The 12260-nt window shown below is 38.3% G+C and overlaps 1 protein-coding gene across 1 annotated transcript; it reads left to right on the top strand.

Moving 5' to 3' along the window:
* Positions 1–1638: 1638 nt before the first annotated feature.
* On the top strand, positions 1639–9446 carry shpk (sedoheptulokinase). Its single transcript, XM_015385837.1, has 7 exons — positions 1639–1990; positions 2061–2202; positions 5767–5941; positions 6015–6167; positions 6294–6469; positions 6732–6932; positions 8658–9446. The coding sequence occupies exons 1-7, from the start codon at positions 1853–1855 to the stop codon at positions 9050–9052; spliced, it is 1380 nt and encodes a 459-aa protein (XP_015241323.1). The 5' UTR covers positions 1639–1852; the 3' UTR covers positions 9053–9446.
* The last annotated feature ends 2814 nt before the right edge of the window (positions 9447–12260 follow it).

Raw genomic sequence — 12260 nt, forward strand, 5'->3', positions numbered from 1 at the left:
CATTACATTTTCACACAGGTATCTGTACTTTCTATCCCTTACATTTTTTAAACAAATAACAAAAGCAACTGTGCAACTAAGTAGAAAAAGTAAACAATTAGATGTCAGTGCAGAGCATATAGATACTTTAGAGCATATAGATAATGTCGAGCATATAGATATATAATAATAAAACAATATAACATGTAACATGAATATATAAGTTACGTATGAAATGTATATGACATGTTAACGTGTTGTATATTATTAGAATATATATATATTATAGTTTATAATATATTGTATATGTATAATAGCATTCAATTTCAGTCTGCATCTTCAGGTTTGGGCACAGGTCTTACTGCCTGTTGGTCCAGGATCCCCTGTAGCAGGTTGATTACCCGTACAAAGGCGTGGGACCTTTCTCCTCGCTGTATTCGGTCCACCATGTTGGCTACCAGCATCCCAAATGCAATGAAGTCATCTTGGGCCGAACGCTTCCTCTCTAATATCTCCTCCAGACGCTGATCCAACGGCTCCAACTGCTTCACAATGTCCGCGTCATTCAAGCGCCTCCGCTTGGTGACACCATGTGGCGTAGAGGGCAGAGATGAAGGTGAGGTCCTCGGCTGAAGAGGTGCAACTATTCTGAAAACGGTCTGTAATCAGCATTTTTGTCTTACCCAGTATTTCATGTTTTCTATGTGTTAACCCATAACCCCTCCTGCTGGGGCAACTAAACTTGTACAAGCATCAAAAATGAAGCAGTTTTTGCTGCTCCTGCTGCGTTTGGTGTGAACGCAGGACTGCGGCAGCAGCAGCTTTCAATAGAGCGTCCATTGAAAGATAAAAGTTCTATTTTCTGTTGCTGTTGTTCAATAAAAGTACGTTTTAAGATAATTTGAAGCGAGAATATTATACTTTAAAGTGTCATTATGTAGTCCATTTACCGATTTAATGCGTAATTTAAAAAAAGTTTCCGAAGTTGAGAGCACCGCGGCAACCAGCAGAGCTCCGAGGCTAACGGCAGCCAGAGGAAACCGCAGCCCCTCTGCAGCAGCCCTCTGTCGGCATAGCAGTGTGTGAAGGACCGCTGGGTCTGATGGCGATTTTTGACTCAGCTTTGGAATCAGTTTTGGAAGGATTAGACTTGGGGTTTTCGTTGAAACATGAGCAGGAAGAGGCTCTACGCTCATTCATTTTTAAGGAGCACATATTTGCCGTTTTACCAACAGGCTGTTTGTTTACATTTCCCCACCAGCTTTCTGTCGCGCTTACTACGTCACAGTCAGTCGCGCTCATTGGTCAGAGCGTTGGCCAATAGGCACAGACAGTGGTTTGAAAAACAACGGGTTCTCACCAACAATCTTCCGATGTCTCATTCATCGGAGCGAGACTAAATTACACATTTCATCTCCCATTAAGTCTGGTTTATCAGGCTACTCTTGGCCAGGACTCCCTTGAAAAATAGGTTTTTAATAAAGTGTAATAATACTCACTGCTGCCACCCTCCGGTTTAATGGAGAACTGCTTGTTCCGCCAAATATCCCCACTCACAGTGTTAGAGAATCTTAAAAAAAAAATCCTGGATAAAAAATTTTATATGGTCTGTCTGAAACCTCTAAAAAAAAAAAAAAAATCATTAAAATCCGTCGATAACAATTTAGGTTGTGAACACAAACAGACACAAACCGTCCTAAAAACCTACATCCTCGGCGGAGGTAATATTATAATTTCAGATTTTATACTCCAATCCAGAATGTGGCGGTAATGCATCAGAAAACTGTTTAACAACCACCATAAAAAAGCAGAAGAAGAAGAAAGTCGACTTTGCCTCCAGGATGATGTGCCATAGTTAGTAGAGCCAGCAGCCATGCCTAAGTTCATCCTGGGGATAGATGTGGGAACCACTTCGGTCAAAGCTGTGCTGCTGGCAGCGGACTCCAGGACTGTGGCCGTGGGTCACTCTGAACCCACAGCTGCCAATCTCAGCGACGTTAGAGGAATAAAGGTGAGCTGTCAAACTTCCCTGTGCAGCTGAGGGACACAGCTGAGCCTCTTGCTCTCTGTTTGGTATCCAGGCTAAGGAGCAGGACCCCGGCCTGATCATAAACGCCCTGAACCGCTGTTTGGCTCAGCTGCCCAGAGACAAGCTGCAGCATGTTAGCAGGGTCGCTCTCACCGGACAGATGCACGGGGTTCTGTTCTGGACTGCTAAGGGGGGTAAGAGGACTTCCGGTCTGCTGATTTCAAAATAAAGCAACAAGCTGCACACATAAAGGCTGTTTATTTATCCAGGATGCAGGCTGGATATGGCTGATAAAAATAGAACAAAGTTTTATGATCTGTCACGGTAGTTAAATATTAATGAAATGGACTTGGACATATTACAGCTGCCATAGATCAGGGCTCTGCAACATTTCAAATCCAAATATGCATTTTATTCTGAGTCCTGCTAAATAAAAGTCTTCTAGAGCAGCTGCATATTAAATTACCTTTTAATAAAACTGAGCGCATTGTTTTGGTTAAATATCTGCTGTAGGAAATCTGTTGCCATCTTAAACAACCGACATTTTGTGTTTTTTTTAGCTTTTAAAATAAGAAAAAAACAAAATGATTGATCAAGATGAAGTATTGATTTTATTTATTAGGGAATTAGTTGATCTAAAACAAACAAACACGACTGCTAAACTGATGAAAAGTAAAATAGATCTAAAACACATTTCTGATCCTTTTAATGTCATTTTGTTGTGAAAATTCAATTCAAGTATTTTTTTTATAAAATACATTATATTTTCTAAAACTGGCATTTCTTATTACACTTATTACCAGATTCTACAATGCGACACTACAACAGCAATAACTTTTGTGCAATGTATCATTTGCAATCATTATTTAATACCCTTTGCAATAACCTGTTTCTCTACATTTGACACCCAGTGCAATAACTATATATCTAAATATTCATCTATATAAATACCCTGTGCAATAATCCTGTATAATAATCCTGATAAATAAGAGACTTCAGCTGTCATATTTACCCCCCATGCACCTTTTCTTCCTTTTGGCACCTTCTTCTTCTTTTTGACTATTTAAGCCGATGTACATTTCTCCACTTTGAGATCAATAAATTCAATCAATCAGTCAATCAATCCATCACATAAAAATAAAAGTATCTTCATGACATTGTAATTGCAAAAAACAATCACTTGGTAAAATAAAAAAAAATCCAAAAACATTTTCTATTAGAAAGTCATGAAAAACAGAATGAGAGAAACATTGTTTTTTTGTCACAACATAATCCTCAGAACATTAATGCTGATACATAAAATTAAATGATTTACTTTTTGACTTGGCTTATCAACTTTTCAGATGAATGTATTCATTTTGTACCTTAACCTTTTAATTATTTTTCTTTAAACTAAATTTACAGTTGCTAACATATCACACACTGTAGGCAACATTAGATTTCTGTTGTTTTTCTATGATGGAGTTGCTCTCAGCTTTGAAACAGAGGTGAACCTTACAGAGCCTGTAGACCACATCTGACCTCACAATTTCCCTCGTTTGCTGTAAAGTGGTGTTCATGACCAAAAATGATAACTTGCAAAAGGATCCAAAGAGCCACATGTGTTCCCCTGCCATAGACCCTTCAGGTGTGAACCAGTAAAAGTAGATAACATAGGGCCAGCCTGTGGAGTGGTTGTTAAACTATTTGTCTCATTCCAGCATTTCGTTTTTCATCACTAAATTTATATTTACTTTCCCTCAAAGATTAGATTATGATTCTTTCAAACAGCCACTGGAAACAGAAACGTAGTTCAATCCAACTGCAGGTGACTGGAGAACAGGATTCTACCACGCTGTGGTCTTTACCATGCTTGCCCTCATGGGAAATGCTGCCTTCCTGCAGGTATAACAATACAGCTTATGTCCACTAGGGGGAGCCAAAATCAACCAGACCTGAAAGTTCTTCAGTGCTGCTTTAACAGTAGTTTATGTGGTTGAAATGATCTAGTTATTAAAAAAACACGTTCAGTAAATAAAGGCTTCAAATTCCATTTAAAGCTATAGTTTTAAAGGTATGAAATCTATAGTTGGCAACCTGATCTGTCCAGCAGCCGACTGCAGGCTGGCTGCCTGATCAGGTAGCTTGACTGATTAACCCATTTGTATCGGCCTCTGCTTCTAGTTTTAATCTGTAAGGAGCAGAATGGCGCAGTGCATAATGGTGTAATATGAGACTCTGCATGATAAACACTTGGAATATTCCACTAGTGGGTTTAGATTATTTTTTTTTGTGTGCTGTTTCCAAATAAACAGATTTCTTTTTTATCCCTGTCAAAAAATATATATGTATTTTGTCCCTGATTTGTTTTGTTTTTCTTAGAATATACGTCTATCCATGTTTTTTCTTGCTATAATTTTAAAATGAATACATAAGTAAAACATGCATTTAAAAAAAATTTGCTTAATCTTAGCTCTAATAAGGAGAGTTCCTCCTAGAGGCTGTTGGACATTAAACCTATCACTGCTCCCAGTAAACGTTTTTGAAAAGTTTTATTTTTCTTTTTTTGTAACCAGTCTTTTTTCAAGTTTTGTATATTTTTATTATCTAACTCGGTTGCACGTTTCCTCAAATCTGAGTATACTATTCTTAGTAACTGCATAGTATTTTTTCTTATGCAGATAATTTCCCCCCTGCATAGTTTATGTTCTGTTTTTATATTTTCTGTTTCTGTGACTCTAAATGCTTTGATGTGTCTGGAACAGATGAACCGCCCCACTAATAAAATATATTTCTGTTTCTATGCCATTTTATTTTTCATTTCACATTTGCTTAACCAGGAAAAGTTGAATTGAGATTAAATCTCTTTAATCTCTTTAATGTCAACATTCAGCCAACAAGCAAAAGTCAAAATGCTTATGAAAGTACGCCAGAAGTTGACAGTTTTAGATTTTTTAATAGAAATTTAAACTTTCCAGAGTATGTTAGGATAAAACAGGAATTTATTATTATTTCTAAACAAAAGGAAGTGAAGCGTTTAACTGTTTTTGGGATCTTGTATCAACCAGGGGTGTATCGGAGAATTTGGCGATACGATTGATTTGTATCACAATTATCCTCTGATATACCAATACATTTAGAAAGACAATTATTATTATTATTATTTTAATAATAAAGTTTTAGAAAAACCTCAAGATCTTGTTGCTCTGCTGGTGCAGAGCATCAGAATAATAGGTTGTAGGGCAGTACTCTGCAAACTATCAACTAGAGGTTCAAGGATTATATAAAAGTAAGACAATTAAAAATATAAATATATATACATTTTACATTTAAGCTCCATTTAATCTTATTTTGACTAACGTCTTATGAAATATCCCTATATTGGTCTTATGAATAAACAAATATTGTCTAAAAAATACTGTCATATTTGACACAATCATGTTTTTTTCTACACCCTTAATATTAACTATCTTAGCTGTTAGTATGTTTATTAACAAAGGTTAAAAGCTCACAGTTTAAACAGAGCAGCTTTGCTGTACTTTGTTTAGCCTTTCTGTTAGTCACTAAAACTCTTGCTCTCTCTCACTGAACGAACAGCAGACGTATCTTTTTCATGGCTTCACACATACATGTTCCTTCTCTGACATCCTGTTAGCCTCTGCTTGGATCGCCGCCACCAGCTACTGTACAGATATAAGGGGTCATTTTTGTTGCACTGGTGGTTATAATCTTTCTAAACATCATCACCCAAGTTAAACATAGAATATCTGTTTACCCAGGCTGCGATTGGTCAGACCGGGACTTTTTCACACCCAGAGACACCAGCCAGCTGGTCACATGGCAGGACGGACGCTGCAGCAGTGACTTTCTGTCCTCCCTCCCAAAGCCGGAGTCTCATCTCGGGCTTTCAACAGGCTTCGGCTGTGCAACGATCTTCTGGTACATGAAACACAGGTTGGTACACACTCAGTCCTTTCAGGAGCCACTTTCAGCAGTGAATAAATACGTTTTTCTGGTTCCACTGCAGCCCTGAGTTCCTGGAGAACTTCACAGTCGCTGGTACCATCCAGGACTACGTGGTGTCCATGTTGTGCGGTTTGGACACATGCATGATGACGCCTCAGAATGCAGCCAGCTGGGGCTTCTTCAACACTGCAACCAATCTGTGGAACGAGAACATGTATGTAAAAGTTCATGTTCTATGGCCTGTGCACGTATGATCGGAGATTATAACCACCTAACAGTTTGCTCCACCACTACCGGAGGTCTGTCTAACTGAACAAACTACATTGTGTGCATGCTGTAGTCTGAAGGCTGCGGGCTTCCCTGTTCGTCTGCTTCCTCGCTGTGTGCCATCTGGTGCCTTGGTGGGACAGACATGCTCTGCCTGGCATGGCGTTCCTGCAGGTACACCAGTAGGGGCCGCCCTGGGAGACTTCCAGTGCTCCGTCTACTCCTGCATGAGTGCGCCAGCAGATGCAGGTGAAACAGGAAGTCGTTAATGCATTTAGTGCATTATGATCAACATAAAGATTTTAATGCATTTTAAATAAGCCATGATAAGACATGATATGCCTAAAAGTGACCTTTTCTGTGGTCAACTCGCTGAAGTCTAACAAAGTTGATGTGATTAATGCATGACCTTCTTTAATGTTTGAAAATTTTCTCATTACATCTTGGCACATAAGAAGTATAAAAATACTGTCTATTTCTTATAGGTTATTTCGTTTTTAACATTTCCCAGTTCTCAACATCAGCACGTCAGCCCAGCTGACCTTCGCCATGCCAGCTGACTTCGAACCTCCTGATTCCCCTCAGCCTGAGTCATCCATCTCCTACTTCCCTTACTTTGACTCGTCATACTTGTCTGTGGCAGCGTCGCTCAATGGAGGGAACGTCTTGGCCACTTTTGTGGACACATTGACTGCCTGGATGAAGGAACTTGGTATGTTTTTTGTTATGCAATGCCTTGCAAAGGTCTTCATTCTCCACTAATGTGGTCACATGCCATCTGCAGACATTAAGGCTTATTTGATGAAAGAAAAACCCACAATGGTGACAGAAATAACCTGAATCTGACAAATCTGAAAATGGTCATATGAGATTTCTTTTCAACCATCAGTGTCTGCTCATCGCTCTGTTAGCCATTTCCCCAGCTGAGCTGTGAATCCAGACTTATTTTCCTTTAACATCGGCTTCTTTTATGCCTCTTTTTACACCAAGACCACATTGGTATTTTTTCTCTCTCTCAAAATATTCCTCCACCTAAGCTGTTGATTTCTGCTCCTCTTTCAGAGTTTTATTTGGAATTTGAGGATGTGGAGTTTTATTTTAACAATCTCTGATTAAAGCTCTCTTTGTATCAGTTTAGATCTGCTGTTGTGTCATAAAGTTTCCATTGAATAGATTAAACAGAGCTCTGTGAGATGAAATACTGTTTTCTAAACTTGTACCCACTTATGTTCCTACAGTCATCATTGCTATTAACATTAACTCTGAGGGTGAGCAAGAAAAGGTACTAAGAAACCATTATTTTTATAGAAAACAAAGCGAAATCTAAAAATTTGGTTCATAAAGAAGGAAACTGTATTTAGCTTTTATGGGAATTTCCACTAAATGTGACGTTATGAGTAGAAATGTGTTTATCTAGGAAGTGATCTGCTGATTATTGTCATTATTGACAGTGTTTCTCATTTCTGCACAATAACTGAAGCGTAGCTAATTTAATGGACGCTGTAGTCACATTGTAACCTGAGCTGTTTATTTTCAGAGCTGATGGTTTTCCTTTTGGTCAGTTCAGTTGCTTTTTTAAAGCGAAAACTCAAAACAAGCTCTTCCTTTACATTTGTTCTGCACATTTAACAGAGCGTACCATCTGCACACTGCTCCATTTTGCCAATTTAGCCACTTTAACACAAAGTTCACATCAGTTTGAACCTTTTGTGTTTGATGTCGGGTAGCAGTCAGATCAGCAGCAAGTCTTGCTTTAGTGATCATTACAGATGTTGCTGCAGACAGGAAGCAGGGCGGTCCTAAAATAAACTGGAGGCAAACTTTGGTTCTTAGTCGGCTCTAACAGCAATTTAGAAGTTGATGAAGTAGATGAGAAGCACCTTAAAGCCCGTCTACCTAAAATACGGTGACTTTAATGCCCTGAGTTGCCATTACATGGCCAATTTCTGATTGATTTAAATAAAGCTCATAAATAGCAGAAGGTCTATTCTATTCATTAGCTATCAATAAACACACATTTGTCTTTTATTCCTGCATGAGTGTGTTGTGGAACTGCCTTTACTTCATGCATTTTCATTGTAAAATAAAACAAGTATTTCTGCGCCCTAATTCTAGATCATAGCTCTCCTACTTTTCTATTTCTATATTTTCTGAGCAACTCTATTAAGGTAAACTTTGAGCAGAAAAAAAATAGATTTCTGTTAGACTGTTGACTTTCTGACGTTATTTGTTAATCATAGATTAAGATCAGAGGGGATGTCGCACCATGTGGGATGTAGGCATGTTGGTGTTACACAGTTCTACATTAAGCAAGCAATAAAATAATTACAACAGTGACCTTATCAAGTGTTTCTAACATCTTCTGATAGCAGTTAGCACTATGTGCAACCTTTTAGACAAGTTAGACTGACCTTCTGCTTCCTTTAAACCCCGACAGGCGCAGAGCTGAGTGACTCATGTATGTATGAGAAGCTGATTGGCTGCGCTCTCAACCAGGAGACCAGTGACCTGACGGTGAGCCCCACCATCCTGGGGGAAAGACACAACCCCCTCTGCCTCGGTCAGGTCTCCAACATCTCTACCTCCAACCTCTCCCTGGGTCACGTGTTCAGAGCGCTGTGCCGTGGCATCGTGAGCAACATCGTCTCCATGATGCCTGTGGAGCGCCTGCAGCAGGCTGGGGTGGGGCGGATCCTGGGGAGCGGGAGCGCCCTCACTCGCAACGAGGTGCTGAGGCAGGAGGTGGAGAGGGCGTTTCCTCTGGAGGTGGTTTACGGACAGAATGCAGACTCTGCTGTCGGCGCAGCCATGGTGCTTTCAGACCGGCTCTGAACAATCTACAGGGAAACAAGCATGTTTACATAATCAGCTGAGATTTTTGCACAATTTTGGACACATTGGTGTAATTTAACGGTTTTGATTGGATAAATTAACAGGACTGCTTAAAGCAGATTTAAATATAACATTTTGATTTCTGGAGGAGATTTGAAACTCTTATAGAAACCTATGAGGACTTTATTCCCTTTAAGTGGGGATGTTGTGTAACGTATCGATTAAAGGTACAGTGCTTTGCTCCTCCTCTTCAAACTGTATGCAGCCAAACAAAGACCAGATATCTAAAGCGTGTAAATTTTAACCATCCTACTCATAGTCATCTTCCGCTTTATCGTGGACCGGGTCACATGGGCAGTAGTCTAAGCAGAGACATCCAGACGTCCCTCTCCCCAGACACCTTTTAATGCTTTTATACTTTTGTTTTTTAACTAGTTTTGAATGCGTTGCTACAGTTGTTTTGATATTTAGCCAGTTCATCCATCCAGATGCTGCCTTTTAGGAGGCCATCATTAATAATTTTTTACACTGGTTCTTAAAGAAGAAAGATTTTTTCTTTTTATAGACATATGCAAAACGTGCATCTTACTTAAACAACGATGTCATAGATCCATTTCTTTCTCTAACGGCGCCTCTTTGCTCCCATGCTGCTGTGTTTCCCTCACAAAGGTTCTCTACACATACCCGGCGTTGTTGTCTTTGGTTTTTCTGTCCAAGCTCCACCAAACCGCCTGGCTGATCCTAGCTGACATGCTAAAGTTTTTAGTGGCACTGCATGAACTCAACACCTTGGTGTGGACTTAGATCTTTGAGCACTTAGTTCAAAGGTCAGGGTGGTATGGAGCTGTGTTAGTGTCTTTTTATCAGAAATATCTTTGCTTTATTTTTTAACCATTAGTGCATGCAGTTTACATAATACACGCTGCACTAGAGATGGTGCCTTTTCATTCAGCTGTTTGCGTGTTTGTAAATGACAGCGTATAAGTACCTCACCTCCTGTTAACAGACACACTCTGCTCTCTCAAAATACAGGAGGGACGGACTGGAGCAATGTTTTTTTTTCTTTCTTTCTTTTTGATGACAGGGAGTTAAGTTTGAGAGGCTGGAAAGAAAGTATAAAGATGGCATACAAGTGGAAAAAAAAGAGCAAAAACCTGATACATAAGTTATATCAGTAAATCAAGAGGAAGCTTGCAAATACTCAGTTAGGCTCACGAAAGGGAAATAAAGCATGTTTGTGGTTATAATGTTGTTATCATTTAACTAGAAGGTGGATCATAAAACAGATAACTTAAAGAAAGTGGGAGTGATATGCTTGATTAAAATGTTTTGATGATGTATCAGGCTTGAACAGATGCGGCGTCTAACGAGGAACTGATGTCCATAAAGAATATCATTTAAAATTGAAATTATATATTTTATATATTTGTTTTGACGGCTATATTCCATTAGAAAAAAAATGAATGTCCTCCAGTTTTAAGAATGTAGAGAAAGAAGAAGAGTTGGTTAAATTTTAGGAATAGCCACTTAATACCAAAGGATTCATTAAGTGCAGTATAAATGTATATATATTTAATATCTGCATATAGATTGAAGAGAATTTGCAAATCATTGTCATTTCTCAGATGTTTTATGTTCTTATTTCTCTTCAGAAACATGTTTAGATTGCAGATGACAGTCTGCAGAATATCAGTTGAAGCACATTTTGCCAAAGTGAGTATTTTTCAGATCTTTGGAGTTCATGAAAATGGGCTATTAGCACTTATCAGAGTAGAAGAGATCACAGCTGCAGCGGAAATCCCAACTTACCATCAGTGATATCAGGGAATATATCATCCAGACATCACAGACCCTGATCTAGAAACCAAAAGTCTATTTATTGTAGCGTTTCTGTTCTCATTTTAGTCTCAGAGTATTAATCTCGACTGAATCCTAATTAACTGCAAATCCAATACTTGAAGAAAACAATCTTAAAGTGTCTGCTTTCTTGTAATACATTTTGAAAAGTTGTAAATGAAGAAAATGTCAGTTTTATAATAACAGATTAAAAGACTGAAATTTTTCTTACATTCCTCTTTATTTTGCTTCTTTGACAATAAAAAGGTCTTGATTAATAATCAGAATAACCTTTATTGTGTCCACACTTCTTCTAGCAATTTGGCATATTTGCAGGATAAAGTGTCTGCTTAGTAAGTAAAGAAGTAAAGCTTTACATTAACACTAGTGCCTTCAGACAAATGTAAATGATATAAATTCCCAGTTTAGACCAACATGAAGTTGTACTTATTTTTAAAGTTGAAGGAAAATAATTCATGGTTGATTTTTCTTTTTTTTTTTAAGTCTGAAATTGTGGTACAAGTGTATTACCTCCCCTTTACAATAAATAAAAAAACAACCTAGATAGAACTTAGTGTAGGTTTTAGGGCTACAAGAAAAACACTGTGGGCTGGAGTGTAAAACATGGCCCTCAAGATAAAACACGGTGGTTGCAGCATCATGAATATATACCTTATTTTAGCCAAGACAGAAAAGCTGGTCAGAGCTGTGAGGAAGATATATTGAGTGAAAAACTCAAAGATAACAGAGGAAAATCTGAAGAAGAAACTTCCAGCTGGAGAATAGAACTAAATGGCCAACCAGATTAACCGTCAGACGCTTTATATCCAAGAATATTTTTTTCTTAGAGTGTCCCAATCAAAGTCCAGACATAAAATAGCTGAGAATTATAATGAAAAATTGTTGTTTTCCATTCATTTAAAAGGTGTCAGTCTCTAGATTTACAAAGGTGGTAGAGACGTACCTGGAAAAGAGTTAAGCTAAGACCTGACTTAGTGGGTAGGGGCTAAATCAAAAGCAGGTTTCACTTATTACTTGTAATAAATGGTTATAACATATTTTCCTTCCAATTAACAAATATGCTCTACTTTAAAGTTGTAATCTTGCACAAAAGGGAATGTTTTTATGAATCGGGTTAGAGGAAGCAGTATGAAAAAACATTTGACAGAGAAACATAGAAGGGATCTAATGGAGGATGGAAGAAGAATATGCAAGTAAGGAAATTAGCAGGTTAGACGGCACCAGTGGTTTAGTGTTTGTGTTTATTAACTTTAGATCAGAAGGTAAGTTTATAACGTCTCCATGAACAGTTAAGGTTCCAGAAGTAGAATTGACATAATTTTACACAATTCAACACATTAAAACGTGAATT

The sequence above is a fragment of the Cyprinodon variegatus genome, unplaced genomic scaffold, assembly GCF_000732505.1.
Source record: "Cyprinodon variegatus isolate N-32 unplaced genomic scaffold, C_variegatus-1.0 Scaffold350, whole genome shotgun sequence".
Lineage (NCBI taxonomy): Eukaryota > Metazoa > Chordata > Actinopteri > Cyprinodontiformes > Cyprinodontidae > Cyprinodon > Cyprinodon variegatus.

Bases quoted from the DNA above. Each gene is read 5' to 3' on its own strand.
- shpk (XM_015385837.1), top strand. From the start codon at position 1,853: ATGCCTAAGTTCATCCTGGGGATAGATGTGGGAACCACTTCGGTCAAA. The intron at 6,168-6,293 runs GTATGTAAAAGT...TGCATGCTGTAG, and splicing joins AATCTGTGGAACGAGAACAT to TCTGAAGGCTGCGGGCTTCC. The intron at 6,933-8,657 runs GTATGTTTTTTG...AAACCCCGACAG, and splicing joins TGCCTGGATGAAGGAACTTG to GCGCAGAGCTGAGTGACTCA.